The sequence below is a fragment of the Phoca vitulina genome, unplaced genomic scaffold (genome assembly GCF_004348235.1).
Source record: "Phoca vitulina isolate PV1807 unplaced genomic scaffold, GSC_HSeal_1.0 scaffold2, whole genome shotgun sequence".
In the NCBI taxonomy this organism is placed as follows: domain Eukaryota; kingdom Metazoa; phylum Chordata; class Mammalia; order Carnivora; family Phocidae; genus Phoca; species Phoca vitulina.
Window position 1 is genome coordinate 90,105,711 of NW_022589705.1, and position 22,468 is coordinate 90,128,178.

Here is a 22,468-nt window from a genome sequence, read left to right on the forward strand (position 1 = left end):
AGGGAAGCAAGCTTGGGAATCAACAAGGGAGAGGGTCTCTAAGTCCTGATAGCCATGGCCTCCTGACATTCACTTTCTTAGTATGCGCCACTCAGTTCTAAAGGTACCGAAGAGCTGGTATCAGGCTGGAGAGCAAACAAAATGGACTGACTTGCCCGCTCTCCATGATGGGAGTTGCTGTCTTGGGAACTGAGGAAGAGAGAAACCTTTTGCCTCAATGATCTGCTCGTGGCTCCCCTTCGCCAGGACTCTAACCAGTCTGAGAAAAGTGAGAGTAAAAATCGGGGATAGGTGGAGTGCCCACTATGTGCTCAGCGCTGTTTATGATGCAAAGTTGGTGCCTCCCTTCAAGGACTTTGGCTAAACTTAGGATCAGAACTCAAAAGGGGGATTTACTGGGAGGACACAGCATCTCTTATAGAACCCAAGGGCTGGGCTGGGCTTCCCAAGGGACAAGGACCAAGGACCAGAAAGCCATCCAGAGACAGCTATTTCCGAGGTCTCATTGTTCATGTCTGCCTCTTTCTGCCTCTTCCCCTGCTTTGCTCACCTGTGGCCCATCACGATGGCGCCCAAACTGCCCCCTAATCCCTGAGACCCCATCATCCAAGGGCCTCTCCATCCATCGCAGGACCAATTCCTGAGGGAGCAGGGCTTAGCCCAGCTCAGCTTCTGATTGGTTCCCCTGGGTCAGGTGGACACACACCTCAGGTCCAATTAGCTGTGACCTGAGAGAGTAGCGCTCACGTCACACCAATACAGTGGCTGAGATTCCTCCTTTTTGGGTGGAGTGGGACCGCTGGGTGGGATTTTTCTCTGCTCTTGGCCCTGGGGCTATTTAGGCTCAAGAAGCCTGGGTGGCTTTTTGAATTTTCTCCCATATTTCTGTCATTTCATGTTTAAGAACAGAAACATGATGAAGAGGAAAGGGCTAGAGGCTTTATTCTGGCTTTTACCCTCTGCCCCCCACTTTTTTTTTTTTTTTGAGTCAAAAGATGGAGGGCCCTGATAGATCTGGACCAAGGGGCAAACAGGATGAGTGTGCCTTGGGGAATTTTGAGGTGAAGGTGGTCCCCTGCTTTGACAGGTGGTTTTAACTTAATACTGCAGATGGATTTTTTTTTTTTTTTTTTTTTTTTTGCTTCTCTAGGCACTGTTCAGGTCTCCAGCCCCCAGGCAACATTTCCAGCTAACATTCTCTCTGCCTTCCTATAGACAAAGGTGAACCATGCTCTATATGCTACATGTTCTAGGCAACAAATTCCCACAGACTTGGTAGCCTAAAATAATAGAAAGGTATTTTCTCATGGTTCTGGAGGCCAGAAGTCCAAAACCAGCATCAGCTGGGCCACAGTCAAGGTTGCAGCTCCCTTGGATGCTTAGGGGGGAATCCCCTTGCCTCCTCCAGCTCCAGGGCTGCCGGCAGTCCCTGGCTTGCAGACACACCAGGCCAGTCTCTGCGGCCGTGGTCACCATGGTTCCTCTTCTTCTATGCGTGTGGTGTCCCTCAGCTCTCATTTGCAAGTGCACTTGTGGATGGCATCTAGAGTTCACCTGGTGATTCCCGGATAACCTCATCTCAAAACCCTTAATTTAATCACACCTGCAAAACCTTTACCTTGTAAGGTAACTTCCGCAGGTCCTAGGACTTAGGTCCTGAGATCTTTCAGGGTTACCATTCAGCCCACTACAAGCCCCAAAACTTTCTCCCCCCAGGAGGGTCGAGGCTGGGCAGACACCCCGCAGGATGATCCACCAGAGCCCAGACTGAGGGCCCTTTCTATCATTTGGAACCTTGCTATTCTCCTTTCTTTTTAAAGATTTATTTATTTTAGAGAGGGGGTGGTGGAGGGACAGAAGGAGAGAATCTCCAGCCGACTCCCTGCGAGCGTGGAGCCCAATGTAGGGCTCTACTCCGGGCTCACTCTCACGACCCTGAGATCGTGACCTGAGCCGAAGTCAAGAGTCAGAGGCTTAATCAACTGAGCCATCCAGGTGCCCTGCTCATCTCCTTTTCTTTTTCCTCCTGTTTGTCTTCCCATCAGGAGGAAGCATAAAGACTAACTGAAGAACAAATGCAGCCCCCAGATACATGGAGAGCCCCAGGCCTCTGGTGTCTTAGCCACGAAGCAGGTCCTTGCAGCTCCCTTTTAATAGATGGATTTGCATAAGGAAAGTGAAACGTTGGAATTTAGACCGTACTGCCAATCCCGAGATCAGGAGTGATTCATTCCCTACCTGCTGCCCCTTCTCTACTCAGAAGTTTTTAGGAAACATCCAGGGCCTCAGAATTTACTCTTCTCCTAGCCATGCAGACTCCGCTTCATGCTTCCCAGTACCAGGAAGGCACTCCTGGACTCAGGTGTGTCTTCCCAGACTCCCACTCCACGGTCTAGACCCTGACCCCAGCCGTTCCTCTTCTGGCTTAGTCTCAGCAGTCAGCAAACCCTGGGCATCCTCATTAGTTGAACTGCTTTCCTGGGTTCCACAGGCAGGCACTTTGCCCCTGCATGAGGACATACTCACCCGGCCTTTCTGAGCATACAGCCCATCGGCTCCCGCTGGGCTGGGTCTCAGGAGGGGGATGCTGGGGGGACGTTTAGGTCGGAAGGAGCTGCTGTCTAGACAGCCACCATGTTCCGTTGGGCATGTGGGTCGAAGGGGCAGCAGTAATAGCTTCCCCTTCCTGGGAAGCACAGATCCTCATTCGAAGTCTGAAAAAGCTCTTTACACTGAATGGCACAGTAGAGCATTTAAAGAACTCAGGCCCTGGAGCCAGACGGCTGGGGTTCAGACTCTAGCGCGGCTACTTCCTAGCGATGTGACGTGAGGCACTTGAACCTGAGCCTCTGTGAGCTAACCTGCAAAATGGCAGTGATACCAGGATGCAGAGGAAATGCCGTGACACACGTGATGTGTTTTGTGCAGATTAGCAGCAACTATTATTATCAGTGATATTTCTCCCTAAGCAAGTCAGTGTTGGAAGAGCTGCGACAGTAATTCAGCGCCCAAATGTACTACATATAAAATATTTTATTATAAAAAGCTCACTTGCACGGCACTTTAGAAGGAATAAAATATCTCACACAGCTTTCCTTTGTTGCCCTTACCCAGAAGGCACTAGGAAAGCGTACCAGTAAAGACTCTGATCTTATGCATCACCGGGCCTTGGGCCCTCCGAGAGCCAACAGTTTCAGGGGCTCTGAGAGAGCCCCAGCTGGGCCTCACCCCCACATCATCGATCAGCCTCTTGTTTCGCTTCATTCCCGAAACAGCCCCGCGTCCTTTCTAGAAAGCTGAGTCACATCTACCCACAGCTCAGGACTCCGGTGAAGAAAGCAAAGGCATATCTTGTTTTCTTTTTGAAACAAAACAGTCCTAGTGGAAGCAAAACAAAAATCACAACCTAAACCAGCTGCTAGGCATCCTCTCCTGTTTGGAAAGAGAGGTGTTGTCGCCAACAACCCAGAGTTAGGGAAAAACGATGGGGAAGGTGCGTACCCCGCGAGGACCCCGACGGGGTCCACATCCCGCGATCCGAGGCAGCAGCTATTCCCGATGCACCTGCCACGTGAGGTTCTGTGGATGTCAGTCAGTCCCTAGTCACTGGACTCCCCACGCCCCCCTCCACATCAATCTGTATGCATCTGCCCCCTCCGCTCCTCAATTCAGCTGAAGTGGCTTCACTGGGGGTCCGTGGTGTGGAGGGTGAGCGACCGGAGGAACACACCTGAGCGGGGCCGTCAGTCAGGTGGCCGGGCATCAGAAGCCTTCTGCTGGACTTCATCATACTGTGGTGGGGGGGTTAAAGGCTCGATGGAGGGAGGAGGGACGTTTTTGTCCGGGAGGCTGATCCTGAAGTCTTTGAGGTGAAGCTTTTCGGATTTAATCCTTCGAACTTTGAGTGGCTTCAGGCGTTTGGCCAACTTGGAGTTCTGCCTGTCGGGTGGATTCCCCGGGCTGGTCTCCACGTTGGCCCTGGCAGCTGTGGGGCTCGTCTCGTCAAGACCTGTCAAGGACTCATAGGACGGGAGAGAGATGCTCAGCCTCGGGTTCTGGTCCAGTTCCCTCGCTTCTGAGTAGTTTGTGTTCATCACTTCCTCGTAACTGGGGACATAGTACCTGGAGGAGGCCTCCTCCTCCTCCTCCTGGCTGCAAGACAACAAGCACCAACATGGAGAGTGTTAGCATGCGCTCCCGCCGTATTGAAAATCACAAGTAGATGAACTCCGGGTCCTGTGTCAGCACCGGGTCCACATACACCAGCCTTGTGAACAACCCGTGGGTGCCAAAAGTAATAAAAGCTAACACTTCAACTGTGTGCTAGGTGTCAGGTACTGTGCTAAGTACTTTAACACATATCAACCAGTTTCATCTTCCTAACAATGCTATGAGTTAGGTACTATTTTCATACCCATTTTATGGATGGGGAAACTGATACGTCAAGGTTATGTGACTTGGTCATATATGTGGGAAGTGGGAGAGCAGGAACTGAATGCCACACTCAACGACTACACTGGATGATCTGGAAGTGTTAACATGAGGAAGTGTGAAACCCCCTTTGCTTTTAAGACTCATGCTTAACCACATGCCAGATGGGCTGTTCTGGCGCCAAGCTGGGTCCTTTTGCCAAAGGCCACACAAACATGCACGAAGCAGCAGCCAGTTTGAAGCAGAATGGTTGTCCCCAGGTAGAGAAGGAATTTCTGCTATAAAACTTATATGTATTTCAAGGTATTCTGTAATTTTGTTTTCCAAGTTCACTATAAGGCTCAAAGGTCTTATCCTCAGGCTTAGTCTCCTTTGACTGTTGAAAGAGAAAACCAGAAAGTCAGGGTGTCTTTTTTTTTCTTTTTTTTTACACATGTCGAGGGAATAGTGCCATAAGCCATAGTCCAGGACTCTGCACTTGAACCTGTAGGGTGATAATGGTCAACATCAGCCCCTCCCTGTTTGTCCAGGCCTACCTCTCATTTCCCTTAGCATGTGTGTGCTCCTGGCTAGGGTGGGGAATTAGGGGTGACTGATTCTCCTTCTTTGTTCTTTTCTGTATTTCCTGAGTTTTCGAGAATATGTGTGCATGATCTTTTATTATCAGAAAATAGGTTTCATTTTTCCAAGCCAAAAACAACTCCCTTCCCACGAGAAGGATGACAAAGTTGCAGAAAACCTAAACACAGGAAAACCTAAGGCAGAAAATAAAAGCGTCGCATCTCCTTCCACCTGGAGACAACCACTGTTAACTCTCTGTTGTACACCTTTCCAGACCCCTCTCTAATCCCACAGCTGCAACATTTGATGCGATTAGGACCTCACCACAGATGCCGTGTTGTAACCTCCCTTTCTCACCACGGTGCATACGGTCCCGCATTAGCAACTACAGCTCAGCAACGGCTGTGCAGAATGCCGCCGAGTGGGCGTGCCATGATTTAGGTTGAATGGTGGATATTTAGGTTGTTTCTCAATTTTTGCTGTTCTAAGCAACGCTCTGATAAACCTAAGGGCACAGACTCCTTTGCACTTGCGTGATTTTTTCTCCCAAGGGTGAACTCGTAGGAAGAGAATGGATAGGGACACGCATCTTCAATATCTCCTCTCACTGTGAAAACTCCTCTTCAGAAAGGTTGTGTCAGTCAATACCCCCATCAGTGACCCATTTCCCTACAGCTCTCCAACACTGGGGGCTGCCCGGCTTGGCCATTAAGATAGGCAAAGAATAATGACACCTTCTTTTTGTTTGCATTTCGTGACGAATGAGGTTGAACATCTATTGTCTGAACATCTATGAGATGCTTGCTTGTATCCTTTGTCCCTTTTCCTACTGATATGCTCCCCTGTCACACTCATTTGCAAGGGCTCTTTTTCTAGTAGGGATGTCAACCTTCATCATGTGTTCCTCGATTTATTGCTTATCTCTTAAATGTGTTTGTGGCATTTTTGTCCAAATAGAACACTGGTTCCCAACCTTTTCAACGCAAAGCACATACACACAGCCCGTCTGGAGGCTCTGGCTGCCCTGGGCCCCATGCAGCTTTCCTGCTGGTGGCAAAATCTTGATACACCTGTAATCCATTCATACTGTATGATTTGGGAAACTCTGGGATAGAAGTATAAAGTTATTTGGAAAATTATAAACTGCTTTACAGAGCCTTAGTGGGGGAAAGTGGGAAGGCAGAGACTCCCAGACTAAAACAGTCTCGTCAGTGAACCCTGTGAGTGGGAGCGTGTGTGTGTGTGTGTCCATCCCCCGGTGCGAGGGCGGTCAGCCCGTCCTCACCTGTCTTCCTCCCGGCCGTGTGGCTCGACCCCCGGCTGGTGCTGGATGTGGGCCATCTCCTCGCCTTGCCGCTGCTTCCTCTTGTCCCGGATGCTCAGGCAGATGGAGAGCAGAAGCAGCATCACCCCGGCCCCGACCAGCACGTAGGCCACGGAGAAGGTCTTGCTCTTGAGAATGCCACCGCCTATCTCTGTCTTGTTGTTCCCCTGAGCTGTCGGCTTTTCGTGGGCACTGAACCCGGGCACCAGGTTCCACATGGCCATGATGACCCCGAGAACCAGCATCCCCAGGCCGATGGCGGTCAGCGCATAGTGGGAGCCGTTGGCCTTCGACTGGGCCATCATGCCAGTGGGAGCGGGCCGAGGGCCGGTGCAAAGAAAGAAAGTAAATAAATGAGTGCACCAGCAGCGGCAGCAAGAACAACAGAAACCCCTTCAACGCACGGAACGAAATCCCTAGTGCCGCCCTAAAGAAGCAGCGGCTGCGCTCTCGAGGGACGGCTTCCAGCAAATTCGAGGCATCCTGCGTGGACAGCTGCGGCCGAGAGGTCTGGAAGGAAAGCAGAAAGAAGAGAGAGGAGGCTCAGTTCGGATTCCGGACGCGTTTGTGGACGCAGCGGCGCACTCTTGAAGGAGTCCCGGAGCGGGACCGAGCCGCGCGCTGGCCGGGCCTGGCCGCTGATGCATTCCAGATGGCTTACGTGCCTGCAGAAGGAGGGCCGATCCGCCTACCCCGCCCGAAAAGGAAAAGCCAGACCTTTCCATGCAGGAGACCAGAGAGGTCAGCACTCTGGGGCCTGAAAACATTTTGTGGAATTTAATGAAGTGCAGTGAAATCTCGGCGGGCACGGGGTCCAGCGAGGAGCGTGAGCCGTGGTCAGTAGCTGTACCCAAATCGCCTGGGCGACGGGCATCCATCGGGGGTGTGTCCCAGTCCACGCGGCCTATGGGCTGCTCCCCACCCTCCATGGCTCCCCATGTCCTGCAGCAGAAAATCTGGGCTCCTGGAGTCACGCGTGTGACCGCCTCTCCCCCCTCATCTCTCACCTCGCCCTTCTCTGCATACCCCCCTCCAGCATTTCTGCAGTTCTCTGGTTCCCCCCTGCTCAGCTGCCCCTTCCGTGGACTCCCACAGGCCACCAGTGACTACTGTGGCCAGTCTCTCTCTTCCCATGACACATCTCTGCGCCCAGAACATAGCAGGGGCTCCAAACATGTCTGCTCAATCACTGAATGAAATGAATAGAGGCCACCTGAAGTCTTCCTGCAAGACTCGCCTCCCTTCAGCCCCACGCAGTTTTGCTTTTCTTAAAGGGGCAGAAGCCGGCCTATTCCCCATCTTAGCTGCTGTGCCCAGCTGGGCGAGAAACCCTCTTCCCACGAAGCAGCTCAGAGACCTTGTGCTCAAGGGAATAAGCCCACCGTCCTGGGATTCCACAACCATTTGTAAGCTGGGAGAGTGAGCCAGATAAGCAAGTCACCTGAAGGTTTAACTCAGAACCCTTTCAGGGGCCAGGAGGACCAGCGAGCAGCACCCTTCCTGGCTAACTGCTCCTCTGTACATTATTCCCAGGACAGCGACCTTTGCAGAACAGTAAAGCCTGACAGATGTTTGGATGGGCAAGGTCCTATTTTCAACTCTGCATTCTTTCCGATCTTTCCAGAAGGACAGCCAACCAGGCCACTTGAAATCTAATGCTGCAGAGATATTTTCTCATCAAACAACGGGCTCAATCTGAAAGTGGCCACTTTGTTAAAAAAATACTCTAAAAATATTTGGGATAATATCCTTTATTGGCTTGAGGTCTGTTCCTTCTTTTTTTTTTTTTTCACTCCACAAATATTTCTTGTGCATCTGCTAAGCAGTGTTAGGCACTGGAGGGACACTGGTGAGCAAGTTAAGGGTTAGTGGGGCTTCTGGGCCAGCAGAAAAGTCTACAAGGAATAACGACAAAGTGGGAAGAAAGTCTAGAAACTGTGGAATTTGGTAGGTGGGTGTCCTAACTCAGGCTGAAGGGCGTATGGAAAGTCTCTGTGAGAGACAAGTCCCACTTCAGATAAGAGGATCTGCACCCGGATCGTGCAGTGCTAAGTGCATACGTGCATACCCACATATACATGCATACTGATGTGTGAGCATGTATGTGTAGGCATGCAGGGCACTGAACAGGGATCCCATCCCGCTGCAGACAGTTGCTGTGGATCAGCTGAAAAGCCTACCTAACACACGAGGGTATTTGTTTCCCAAATATCACTCATAGCCAGCAAGGGAAAGGATGAGGGCTTTAGCAGTTCTGCCAAATGGATCTGAGACAAGGCCAGAGGAGGAGGAGGGCGCAGTGGTGTGGAGGTGCAGCCGGAGGGCTGGTGTGGGAAGCAGGAGATGAAAAAGCCCATGACTGAGCACCTGCTAGGGGTCCAGCAGGTAGGCCTTGTCCTTGGGAGGTGGAGAGTGTGTTTTCTAAACCAGTGATTGGGGCTACTTTAACCTCCCACCCTCCCTGCTCTCTCGACTCAAGCTTTGCCTTACCTGTCACATGAGTAAAACAGGCCCCAGATGAGAGTCACCAAAAGAGATGAAAATGTCGGGATTCACACATTTGGGCCTGTTAAATGGTCAGTGATGGAAAACAGGCGATAATACCCAATGTGGGTAATGGTGTTAGGATAAGCGATTTCATACAATTTTTCCGGACGGCAAATTTTGGCACTGATGGATCAAAAGTTTCAAAAATGCTTATACCCTTTGGCTCTGTAATTCCAACTTCTAAGAATTATGTACAAGGCAAGGATATTCACTGTAGCTTTGTAGCAGTGAGAAACTAGAAACTGTTTCAATAGCCAATAATCTGCATCTGGTTAAATAAAATATGGTACACGTGCTGGTTAAATTATGGTTTTAAGCCAGCTAATGATACATTTTAAAGTCAAAGTTAAAAAAAAAAAACAGTATGTTCAGTGTGATTCTAATTTTTAAAAAATTCTATATACACATTTGTATACATGAATATATAGGAAGGAAGACTGGATGATCCTCCTTACATTAAAATAAACAAGAGACAGAAGATTTTCATATATACAAACATATATGTAAAAATCTCAGGCAAGACACATTCCAAACTTAGCAAAGATTGCTTCAGAGAATAGAGAGGGCTTGGGAAGTATACCTGTTACTCTGTTTCTGTATTTTGGATTTGTTACAATCAGAAGGTGTTGTTGCAAGGCAAAGCAGTTATGAACTTTGGAACCAGGCTGTCTGGGCTCAGATCCTCACTCCCAACTTTCCCAGCTGTGTGCCTTTGGCAAATTACTTAATCTCTCTGTGCCTCAGCTTCCACAACTGTAAAAGGAGACCAAGTCTTTCTGGTATTCACCTCATAGGAGAGTTATGATAGGTGAACAAGAAAACATACATAAAGTACCTAGAATTATATGTGACCAGCACATAGCAAGTTCTTCTAGAAAGGTTTGTTATTTAATTTTATTTAAAGCTTGCATTCCCAATGGGGTGAGACCACCCACGGTGGGCGGGGGCAAAAATTCGTTCTTGGGGATGGTGTAATATAGTCTTAGATATTACAATGGTTTGTGGCCCTCCACCATACATTAACAGACACACAGGATATCTGCAGTATTAAAATTTCATGGGATGGGGGTAAAATGGGGGCATTACAAAAACAATGTCTAAAAAGACTCTTTAGGGAACAATACTGGGAAAAAAGGCTGAGAAACACTTATGTTTTATATTAAATTTCAAAACACTCAGATTATGCATTCCATGGTCTTTTTAGTTGTTTTCTGCACGGTGGGATTAGAGTGATTTTTATTTTCTTTTTCTTACTGGGAGAGTAACAATTGGAAACACACAAATGTGTATGTGTTGGTTTTAGAATAAAAAAATGAAATAAAGGTTTTTGTGTTTTGGGTTCGTGGCAGGGTTATGTGTCCTGGGGGTCGCTTAAAATTGTCCGTCGATTCTGCCCTCCCTCTGGAGACCAGGACCCTGGTGGGTTCACCAGGGGTGTGGAACCCAGCTCCTGAGCTGCAGCTGCTGGCTGTTTATCTTGTTTCTGGCTTGTTGACCCATGTTATATTTAGTAAGGTGTTCTTTCCCTTTCAAAAATATGGAAAGAAGCTAATTTTGTGCTTAGAGGATTTGGACCGCATAGTTTCCAACACATCCCTAAAACAGAGCAGCCTTGGCGGGCAGACCGGGGTCCCAGCTCCGCCAGACTCACCTCTGGCTGGACTCTGGCTCATGTTCGGGGAGGCCCTAAAGGATAAGTGAGTGATCCTATACCTGGGTTTTCAAGAAGAGTGGTTAATCTGTTAAGAGAGGCACCTACCTGTTGTTACGTGGGGGCGCTCAGGGCAGGCCTGAAAACAACTCTTCATGCTAAACTCTTGAGTTAAGGACCCACCTGTAAAAAACCAGAAACACAGCTTTCTAATCAAGCTGTGAGCATTTCAATTTGAGACGCTTATGAGGGAGGAATGTGTTTTCTTTGTTTTTTCTTGGCGGGGTGGGGGCATAGGTCGGGCTGGAGGCACAAGCGAGAAAAGTTGTACCAAAAAGTGGGACCGCAGAAGGATGACAGTCTGGTAGCTGCGTTTACCAGACCCTTCTGTGGTTTTATCTGTCTTCCACAAGTGCCCCGGAGGCTAAAAGAAGAGGAAACATTCCCCCAAGTCATTTTATGAGCAGTGTATAACCTTGACACCAAAACCAAACAAGGACAAGGCAAGAAAGGAAAATGACAGGCCAATCTGATCTGTCTGCACACAAACAAAAATCCTAAACAAAATACCAGCAAATGGAATTCCACAATGTGAGAAAGGAATCCATCAACGTCCTAGAGGAGAACGCAGACAGCAACCTCCGTGACCTCTGTGACAAGCTACTTCTTGCTAGACACGTCTCCAAAGGCCAAGGAAACAAAAGCAAAAATGAACTATTGGGACTTCATCAAGATAAAAAGCTTTTGCACAACAAAGGAAACAATCAGCAAAACCAAAAGACAACCGACAGAATGGGAGAAGATATTTGTGATGCCTTATCAGATAAAGGGCTAGTATCCAAAATCTATAAAGAACTTACCAAACTCAACACCCAAAGAACAAATAATCCAGTCAAGAAATGGACAGAAGACATGAACAGACATTTCTCCAAGTAAGACATACAAATGGCCGACACATGAAAAAATGCTCCACATCACTCAGCATCAGGGAAATACAAATCAAAACCACAATGAGATACCACCTCACACGAGTCAGAATGGCTAAAATTAACAAGTCAGGAAATGACAGATGTTGGCGAGGATGCGGAGAAAGGGGAACCCTCCTACACTGTTGGTGGGAATGCAAGCTGGTGCAGCCACTCTGGAAAACAGTATGGAGGTTCCTCAAAAAGCTACCCTACGACCCAGCAATTGCACTACTGGGTATTTACCCCAAAGATACAAATGTAGTGATCCGAAGGGGCACCTGCACCCCAATGTTTATAGCAGCAATGTCCACAATAGCCAAACTATGGAAAGAGCCCAGATGTCCATCGACAGATGAATGGATAAAGAAGATGTGGTATATATATACAATGGAATATTATTCAGCCGTCAAAAAAATGAAATTTTGCTATTTGCAACAACATGGATGGAACTAGAGGGTATTATGCTGAGCAAAATAAGTCTTTCAGAGAAAGACAATTATCATATGATCTCACTCATATGTGGAATTTAAGAAACAAAACAGGAGCATAGGGGGAGGGAGGGAAAAATAAAATAAGACAAAATCAGAGAGGGAGACAAACCATAAGAGACTCTTAATCATAGGAAATACACTGAGGGTTGCTGGAGGGGAGTTGGGGGGGAATGGGGTAACTGGGTGATGGGCATTAAGGAGGGCATGTGATGGAATGAGCACTGGGTGTTATATGCAACTGATGAATCTCTGAACTCTACCTCTGAAACTAATAATACACTATATGTTAATTAATTAAATTTAAATAAATTAATTAATTTAAAAAAGATAAATACATAATACATCACAATCAAGTTGGGTTTATCCCAAGTATGTAGGATTGGTTCAACATTAGAAAATCAAATAAAGCCATGCACCAGGAGAAAGGATAAACCATGACAGCATTATTCCTTGAGTCCCACGCAGCCACGAATGTCATCCGCAGCTATGTGCACCAACGTGGCCCATTCTGACAAACGTGACATTGAACAGAAAAGCAAACGCAGCATGTTTCCATTTCTGTGATGTTCCAAACCAGGAAAAACCAAACAATATATGGGTGTTTATTTATTACATTATTCCTTACACTTCACAGATACCTTATAGAGACCCTTTTCATTGGCTGAATTACTTTGTAATAGGAATTTCCAACACCCATCAACACCTTTCCACCACTCTTCGCATAAATTCCAAACTCCTTTGCTGTGGCCTCAAGCCCCACCAGATTGGATTGGCTCCTGCCTTTCTCATATCTTCTCTCTTGGCTCACCAACCCTCAGTGCTTCTGTTCTGTTTTTTACCCACACCAAGCACGTTCTGCCACAGGGCCTTTGTACTTGCTGTTCCCCATGCCTGAAACACTCTTCCATCTGTCTCTTTGGTCTGGCTACTTCTTTACTACTTCTGTCTCTCAGCTCAAATGCCACCTCCTCAGTGAGGATTTCCTTAACCATTCTATATAAAATGTCCCTCCATCACCCAGCTACTCTTAAGCCCCATGCTTGGTTCCTTGATGACATTCCTTCCCATGGATGGATGACATTACCTCACAATCTATAATAGTATTGTTTCGCTTTCTTGTTGGCTCCCTGTCTCCCCCAGTGGAGGATAAACTCCCCAAACGAAAGTTCTCGTTAGGGAACCTAACAGGTGCTTAATAACTATTGGTAGAATGAATATCTGGCAAGTTAAAAAGTTTGACCAATATCCCGTATCAATTTGGGGAAATTCCTAGTCCATGGTTGGCACCGAGGGGGAGAGGATCAGTTTGAGCAACTTTCCGGAGTATCTGTAAACAAACGATTTGCCAGCAACATGGGAGAGGTGCCCAGGCTAAATGTGACTTCCATTCTGACCCAAGAAGGTGACTCTACCAACATTCCCTGGTGGAGGTTTTTTTTTATAGATTATTTATTTATTTGTCAGAATGAGAGAGAGAGAGAGAGAGCACAAGCAGGGGGAGCAGCAGGAGAGGGAGAAGCAGGCTCCCCGCTGAGCAAGGAGCCCAATGTGGGTCTCGATCCCAGGACTCTGGGATCATGGCCTGAGCCGAAAGCAGGCGCTTAACTGACTGAGCCAGGCGTCCCTCCATGGTGGAGTTTCAGGTTTCAGCGTTCCCTTGTGTTCCTAGGCAGAAGTCTGCAGGGGTGAGAGCCCGAGCCTCCCTCCTTTTGGGCAGTCTCTGTCTTCCCTCCCACCGGGCACCCTTGGCCGACCAGAGCCAGCAGGGATGTCCGGGGTCGGGGCGGATAGTCATAGCTCTGGACTTTAGAGCACTCCACCTGGTTGAGACCCGAGTGTGGCCATCCCGCACCTGGACTGGAGTCTCTATGAATCTAATGTGAAGACAATGCTTTGAATAAAATTGAACAAAAGAAAGAAAGAAAAAAAAAGAAACGGTGCTGTCCTCGCTGAGGTAGAGCAAAGGGCCCCAAGTGATAGCTAAGCCTTCCCTTGTCCCGTTCCCAGAATTTCTGAATCCCAGAAATTCTATGGGGATTTGGAAAGCAGGGATCTGATCTAGACCCCTGCGTGGCCATCAAGCTTGCCCCCTGGCCCTGGAAGGCACAGTTCCAGGAGCGCCTGGCCCGGCCCGGCTGCCTTTCGTGGGGAGGGGAGTCTCAGCGGTCCGAGGTGCCTGGCAGCTTGACCAGTTCCCAGGACAAAGAGGCTCCTTGACCAGTCTCCCTGTGCCCCAACTTCTGCCTGCCAAGCTGCATAACTGGGAAAGGGATCCCCAGCTGCATTCCCAGGGAACCAGGCCACATTCCCATCACAAAGGAAGAACTCAGTGGGGGCCTCTGGGCCAAGTTTCAGCCCCTAGTCACTTTGGTCACCAAGTTCCGGTCCCAGGCAGGGGGGGAGGAGAAAGGCGCTGAGCCACCACCACCATGCTGCCCCAGTCCTGCCTGGGCATTTCAGGCCACCTCCCTACCAACCAAGGTCAAAGGCATCAGGTTCCCATTCTTTGAGAACAAGTTTTTGTAGCTTGAGCATTCAGGAAAAACGAAGTGCAGTGAGTGCAAATGAGTCATAAAGGTAGAGGGGAGGAGAGAGGGCTGCCTGGGCTCGAGAAAGCTGACGGGGGTAAAAGGAAAGAAGGGATGTGCAGGAATCTGCCAGGCAGAGCGGTAATTATAGGAATAGTAGCAGAAGTACCAGCAGCATCCACCCTTCAAGGAATGATTAGCCCCACTATCTCTGAGTCTCAGAGAGGTTACGTAATTTGCCCTAGGTCACACAGCTCTAGGCAGCAGGCAAGATTCACAATCAAATCCCCGCTGACTTTGCAGTGCACCTCCTCCTCTCGCACCACACCCCTCCCTGGGCAGGGCGGGCAGGCCAGCAGTGAGCACTGCACTTCATCCTCAGAGAGATTTCGTCACAAAAGCACTGGGGGTAACAGGTGTGCCTTTGTGAAACTGGCTTTCTAGAGAATTTGAGTCCAACAATTCCCGGGTTCCTATTGTGTGCCAGGGCTTTGGGGGACACACATCCATGCACAATCCTTCGAGAGCTATTATATTTGTTTTACAGATAAGGACACCGAGGTTCAGAGAGGTAAAGTAACTAATCCAAAGTTACACAGCTAGTACGAGGCAGGGATAAGGTATGTCTGATTCCAAAACCCATGCTTTTAATCACCAGTACTGCTAAAATGGGGCTTAACAGGAGGCTAGAGAGAGAGCAACAAATTAGCTTTGGAGCAGGTGGGGGAAGGAAGATAGAGCGGCGGCTGGGGGCGCCTGGGTGGCTCAGTCGGTTAAGCATCTGACTTTGGCTCGGGGCTGCTTCTCCGTCTCCCTCTGCCCTTCCCCCCTGCTTGTGTGCACTCTCTCTCTCTCTCAAATAAATAAATAAAATCTTTAAAAAAAAAAAAAGCAGCCGCTTTGCAAGGCCTTAAGGTGTATGTACATTTACCATGGGTGGAGTTTGGGGGTACGAGGACATGAAGGAGACCTGTGGGAAGGGTTCAGCCTGAGAAATTGCAGAGATGGGGGAGAGGACAGTTCCCAGACGCTTGCCACTTGTTGCAGAGAAAAGAGGCAGCTTCCCCCCTCCCAACAGAAGAGCTCCATGGATTTTATAAGACCTGACATTTCCAGTCTCCTTGCTCATCCATTTAAGTGTTGGTGAGATTAAGGAAGTCAAACACGTTCTGATGACTCCAGGAGTCATCAACAGAAGGAGCGAGTTAACAAACCGGGTATTGGGGCGCCTGGTTGGCTCAGTCGGTTAATCATCTGCCTTCGGCTCAGGTCATGATCTCAGGGTCTTGGGATCGAGTCCTGCATCGGGCCCCCTGCTCAGCTCAGCCTGCTTCTCCCCCTGCTCTCGCTCGCTCACTCTCTCTCTCTCTCAAATAAATAAAATCTTAAAAACAAAACAAAAACAAACCGGGTATCTAAGTCTTCTGGAGCTGGACGCAGTATCTTTCTCTAAGCAAGTGGCTGGTGTGTGACCCTATTTGCAAGGCTGGCACTGGGAACCAGTCTCAAGGGCTCCAGCCACATTCAGTCTTTCTTGGGAAAGGTGACATCGCTGTGTGTCCCCTGCCAGGACAGAGTCTGGTGCCCATGAGATGCAGGGCAGCAACCAGAGCTCCTGTCACCATCGATTCAAAGGGAGTCTGACCATTTGATCCCTCACCAGGCTCCGGGATTGGGCCACCAGAGGCCTCCCACTCTGGCAAGCAAGGCTGAGCGCAGGCGCTGACCATCCCAGCCGGCCCCAGCCTGCAGCCAGCAACAGATACATCTGCTACTGTTTCCCAGACCCTAGAGTGTGCTGGGCTCACACTGAGTGCTTGGCATGGGTCAGCTCATTTGTTCCGCCCAAGCAGCCTATGAGAGAGGTGCTCTTATCCCCCATTCTGTCCACGTTTATCACAGAATACACTGAGGCACAGAGAGGTTGAGAAACTCGCCCCAGGTCACACAGCATGTAAGTGGTGGCCCTGTGCAGAGTCTCCTTGTTCAGAACTCCCTCATCCACGAGGCAGTAGGAAAGCAGTCGTTCAGCCAAACTCACCAAGGCAGGGCAGGTGGCACCTGTTACAGGTACCCCCCGACTGGGGCCAGCGAGATGTCGTAGCCGAACTTCCCGGGACAGGGAGCTCATGCGACCAGCGGCTGTGCTCCCACCTTAGCCCGGCTCTTTCACACTCACTTGGAGGCTCCCTCTCACCTTTGTCCGCTTCAGCAGCCTCACTGGTCGGGGGAGCTGGACTCGGATCAACCTCGTGGGTTGGTATGCATGATGGGCTCAAAGTTTGGGGGTTCGGGTATTTAGTGATTCACTCGACAAAACATTAACAGACCACCTACTGTGTGCCGGGACCTGCTGTAAGTGCTGGGGATAGAGGAATGGCCAAGACAGACAGACAACCACCTGTTGGAGAAAACTCCATAGAATGCTGGGTGGGGAGGACAAGCTGGGAACAATAATGCTGACACCCCCCCGGGGAGGGGGTAGGGAGTGCGGGGGTGGGGACTTGAAATGCAGTGGTCAGGAAACACAGTCACTGAGAAAGCGATATTTGAGCAGGGGTTTGAAGGAGGCGGGGGAGGGAACCATGTGGATATTTGGGCGAAGGACCTTCCAGGCATAGGGAACCACAGAACAGAGGTCCTGAGGCAGGAGCCTGCCGGGCTGTTTCCAGGGACAGTAAGGCTGGAAAATCAATGAGTGACTGCATTACAAGCACAGAGTAACGGCTCCCAATGTGTTAGCTGTTATTTCCAGACTTGTGGAGGCAGGTGAGCATCTATCATCTTTACAGAGGCCCGGGGTGGGGAGGGGTGGGGGGGTGTGAGAGGCTAATTCAAGGCCATTCAAGTTGGGGGCAGAGAAGAATCTGGGGCTTAGCTCGGGGCTATTTGCCACTCACCCACTCCGTGTTTCTCAGAATTTGGGAGAAGGTAATGGGAGGCTGAATAATAATCCCCCACCCCACCCCAAATATCCAGATTCTAATCCCTGGAATTTGTGACTGTTAACTTTATATGGCAAAAGGGACTTTTCAGGTGTGATTAAGTTAAGGATCCTGAGATGGGGAGATTAGCCGGGATTATCCAGGTGGGTCCAATTTAATTACAAGTGTCCTTAGAAGAGGGAGGCAAAAAAGGTCAGAGGAGGAAGCAGGAGATGTGAGGTCAGAAGCCAGGGGCTGTGGCCACGAGGGGAGGGGCCCTGAGCCATGGGGGGCAGCCACCTCTGGCACTGGAGAAGGCGAGGAAGCGACTTGTCCCCTCAGCTTCCAGAAGGAACCAGCCCTGCAAACCTGCTGACTTGAGCCCATGAAACTGACTGGGGGCTTCTGGCCTTAGGAACTGCAAGAGAGTACAGGCGTGTTGTTTCCAGCCACCCTGTGGGGTAATTTGTTACAGCAGCCGCAGAAAATGCACGCAGGCCGCCCACACAAGCATACCCTTCCTCTGGCACCTGCCGGTGCTCAGACCGTTCACTTGTCCAACAGCTCCTTTAATTGGGCACCGTTCCTGGATCCTGATCAAATGGATCCCTTGCTGAATTTTGCACCTCTTCCTCGTGTGGCCAGGCTGGAGGGAGGCTGGGCAGCCTGGCCCTCCTGCACCGGGTTTACATTTTAACCCGAGGTTGCTCTGGCGGCAAGCCTGCACTTGTTCTAACGTGGCTGGGGTGGAAACCGACAAAGGCGTGTATTCTCACGCTGTATCAGCAGGCACCCACTTTCCTGGTGGCTCATACCTCCAGTTCCTCAGCCCTTGGGACAAAGCTTGGCAGACGTTTATTTTCTGGGGTCCTTAGATGGGGGTTTCGAGTCAAAACTGGAGGTGTGGAGAGAAGACAGGCAGACCTCCGCTGGCCGATGGATCCTGCAGAAGCAAAGCCCTCCCCGTTCCCAGGCCTTTAGCAGGGCTGCCCTTGATTGTGGAGGCCAGGACACAGTCCGAGAGCATTTATCCTGCCCATATCTGGACATTTTCTTTTTTAGCCACAGTGATGCTGCTTCCGCAGAAGGGGTTCCCAAACCTTCTGCCAAGCACCGTTTTGGAATCCACTCAAGCTTGTCCAGCTCTCTCCCTGCCCTCTCTTCCCGTGCTACCTGTGATTCCCACTTGAAGCCCCCCACCTCCACCTGCTTCCAGTTTTCAGGAAGTCACTTCCCTGAAAGTCACACCCAATTCTTTTCCCAACTGTTAACGTTCTGGGATCACAGTAGGCATCCGTAGATGGTCTCCTAAGCGCTTACCAAGTGCTGGGTGCTTTCCATGCATTTATTATTATTGTTATTAATGGTATTTAGACAATTTGGTGTATCTTACTTGATATAAATATTAACGATTTATTATTTCTATGATTTAGTTAATATACTTATTTTAAAAATGTATCATATATTAACACATTGAACATTCCCAAGAACCCTGATGAGAAACTTTCTGGAGTAATCCCCATTTCACAGATGAGGAAATGGATGTTCAGAGAAGTTAAGACGCCTGCTCGAAGTCATCCAGCTAAGCTTCGAACTGGCTATGTCTGAGGGCAGAGCTAGTGCTCCACCCCCCACCCCTGCCTCCTGGTGCCCCGCACCCCCACTGAGAGCACCCTCGCAGCACCCTGGATGCTTCCAGCCCTTCTGAGGCTGACCTCAGTCTCTGTGGTCAGGTGGTAGAATTCCTTGTTTCCCTTCATGCTATTTCCCCTCCATAAAAACCAACTTCTCCCGTGTGAGTCACTCAGCCCCTGCAACCCCTGATAGTCATCTGGACATATTGTAAATAATTGACGCTGGGATGTTTAATCATAAAACTGGAACTGAGGTTAAGACAGGGCAGCCCGCAGGAGATGAGGAGGAGAATAACAGCCCATGGAGGAGGCTTGCTTGGCGGGGCTGGCACCTCTGCTGGGAAATAAAAGGAGAATGAACCTCCGCGAGTGCTCACGACGTCCACAGCATCGCTCGCACTCCCCAACACCGTGTCCCTTGTTGCTCCCACTAGCCCAGGAGGAGAGTGCTACTATAACCCCCCAACAATACACAGAAGTTGGGGAGCACAGTCTGTGCAAGGGTTGGGGTTCAATCCCCTCTGTCCAGTAGATCAGGCAGTGTCGACCTCATAGGGTTAAGGAGTGAAGGGTTAAGGGACAGATGACGTTTGGATTCTGTGCTCGCCACCATGAGAAGTGGCCTCATCGTCAACAGATGAGCCCCGATGAAACCCCTGAGGTGCGAAACGATTTCTCAGGGGCACCAGCGGGCATGCCTTGGCTGCCATTCCTCTCTGCCATTCTGGTCTGTAACTGCCAGTCAGGCCCCAGCTAAGGGCTGGAAAAGGCGATGACCTCCTCGGGATGCCCCAGAACCAGCTGGCCGAAGTGAGATGTCACCTGGAGGGCACAGCTCACCTCCCAGCCCAGCTCACCTGATCTTTTCTTCTCTTACCCGTGCTGGAGGGAGGGAAAGAAGAGCAGGTAATGTTGACTCACTAGCCTGATATTCTCAGTAGGGTGGTTTTGTTTGGCCAGCTCATGGTTCCAAATATCCACTCTGCCCTTCCTCCATTGTAAGGAAACTCCTGGTGCTTAGTTTTCCAGGGCTTCCCAGAATAAAGAGCATTACCCAGCCTCTTGAGCTGAACCATGCCACAGGACTATGTTCCCCCCAATGGGACATAAGCAGAAGTGTGTATCAGGGGAGGGGGACATTCAGGAAGGGTTTGTAGAAGGAACATTTAGAAGGTACATCTCTCTCTCTCTCTCTCTCTCTCTTTCCCTTTTCTCCTTTCTATTGACCGTGGTGTAGATGTGATGGCTGGAGCTCAGCAGCCATGCTGGAGCATGAAGTCGAGGATGGCAGAGCAGTAAGAGAGAAGGAGCCTGGGACCTTGGTGATTGCTGAGCCATCCTCCCAGCCCTAGACTGCTGAACTCTGGACTCTGTTTACACGAAAGAAAACAAACATTTACTTTATTGACTCTACTGTTATGTAGGGCTTTTTGTCACCTAAAGCAGCCCAGGCCTGGTGAATAGTAACAGTGAATTTGTTACTATTTATAGCCTAACAGCTATGCCAAGGATACTGCTAAAAGCTCTACCTATAGAGTTTATTTAATCATCCCATGAATGCCGAGTCAGATGGTATTGCCCCATTTTACAGATGAGGAAACTGAGGTCTTGCCTAAAGCCAAACAGCAGGTCTCTCTGACTCCAGTCTCCCATCCTGCCATTAAGAAAAGATAACCAGAAGGAAAGTATGGCAGGCAGACTCATAAAGTGGCCCTGCGGTCCCTGTCTCCTGGTGTTTATGCCCTTGAGTGACCCCTCCACTTGAGTGTGGGAGGAACCTGTGGTTTGCTTCTGGCCAATAAAACATGGCAAGTGATGGGATGAAGGTTATTATGTGAGACTATATTACGTACAACTGTAATGTCCCACCTTGCAAGGAGATGTTCTCTTGCTTGCTGACTTTAATAAAGCGAGTGAACATTTTGGGGAGAGACCCATGTGGCAAGGACCTGAGGTAGGCTCCCAATGACAAGTGTAGGCACCAATTCTGCCGTCAGTCACAACAGCTTGGAAGTGGATCCTTCCCCACTTGACCCTCCAGATGAGAACCCATCCGTGGCCTACACCCTGATTGTGGCCTTGCAGAGAACCGGGCTGAGCTGTGCCTGAACTCCTGACCCACAAAAACTGAAATAATAAATGTGAGTTATTTTGTGCCACTAAATTTGTGGTAATTGGGTACAGAGCACCAGACCAAGAGGGGAACTTTATGAAGAGGGTAACAGCGTGTTCCCAGTGGGCTCTGGAGAGATATGGGGAGGTCAGTGAGGACCCCATCTCTCCCCATAGGAGGACTAGGGGTGAGGACTGGAAAGGGTGGGGCAGTCTGAAAGTCAGGCTGAGAGGCTTACAACGGTGGGAGCGAAGCCTGGAGGCTGGCTGTGGGCAGGTGCAGCTCTGTAGGGCAAAGATGCCACATTCCAGAGCCAGGCCTTGGCGACTGCGCTCCATGTGGATCGGGAAGAGAGGGGACTATGGCCGTGCAAGGCAGGACTCCGTACCGGCCGTGGCTCCTCTGTTCAACTAGCTGTTCCTTATACCCCATGGAGCCTCAGTGTCCTCATCTGTAAAATGGCAGTAACGATACCTTCCCGAAGACAGAATGTGCAGAGAAAGTGCTCGTCGGTGGAGCGCTGGCCGAGCAGCCATCTTCACAGGAAAGAGGGGCATGAGAGACTCAGTGCGGGCTCTCTGAGAGCCTGAACCTGACCTGGGGAAAGAGGACAGCCTGGACGAAGAAGCTGAGAAGGGCTCTTCGGGCAGAGAGGCCGGGAGTCGGGAGGGAACACAGGGTCCAGAGGTTCCGGAGGTGGGGCAGGCGGGGAGGGGCAATGGTCAGCCTCAAGCAGCCTGGAGGCGTCCAGAGGACTCTGCTCTTCCACCGGCCCGTGGCCATTCCCATTCCTGGTGGAACGGCACTAGGATTTTCCTTTGCCAGGACCTCCTGGCTCTCAGTCCAAGTGTGTGACCCTAACCCTGACTCCAGGGGCAGCACCTGCCAATCACAGGGGCCAATCAGGGCATTTGCCAGGGTGGGGGATGGGTGCTGGGAGAGGAAAGGAGAATGGAGTGGGGGGAGGGGAGAAAAGGGGAATAAAATAATAGCAGCAATAATCAAACAAGACAGAGGCCCTGCATGGTTACTGAAGATGATGTGGTGCAAATTAAGGGCTGGATTAATCCAACCTCCTGAGCTGAGGCCCAGCACCTCCACCCACCTCCCCGCAAAGAAATGCTGGTTCCCTAATTCCACAACCGCCCAGCCACAAGAAGCTGCAGAGCCACGTGGGGCCATTGCTGAGCCATCCTCGACGTTAGCAGGGACGGACTGATGGCCGTGGAGCTCCGCAGGGTGGCACGACACAGGTTGCACCCAGGTCACTGTCTGGATGGGCATCGGCTGTCTGCC

At 50.0% G+C, this 22,468-nt stretch overlaps 1 protein-coding gene across 2 annotated transcripts in view; it reads right to left on the bottom strand.

Moving 5' to 3' along the window:
* Positions 1 to 2,149: 2,149 nt before the first annotated feature.
* The window catches only part of TMEM51 (transmembrane protein 51), a 55,134-nt gene continuing 34,815 nt past the window's right edge, over positions 2,150 to 22,468 (bottom strand). Inside the window, exons 2-4 of one of the 2 annotated variants that reach the window (XM_032393229.1) lie at positions 10,623 to 10,697; positions 6,278 to 6,826; positions 2,150 to 4,152 (exon numbers count right to left, since the gene is read on the bottom strand). In XM_032393229.1, coding sequence (XP_032249120.1) covers positions 3,744 to 4,152; positions 6,278 to 6,621 — 753 coding nt within the window. In that variant the 5' untranslated portion in view covers positions 6,622 to 6,826; positions 10,623 to 10,697 and the 3' untranslated portion in view covers positions 2,150 to 3,743. The remainder of the gene's footprint in view (positions 4,153 to 6,277; positions 6,827 to 10,622; positions 10,698 to 22,468) is intronic. The other variant, XM_032393222.1, reaches the window with a different exon arrangement.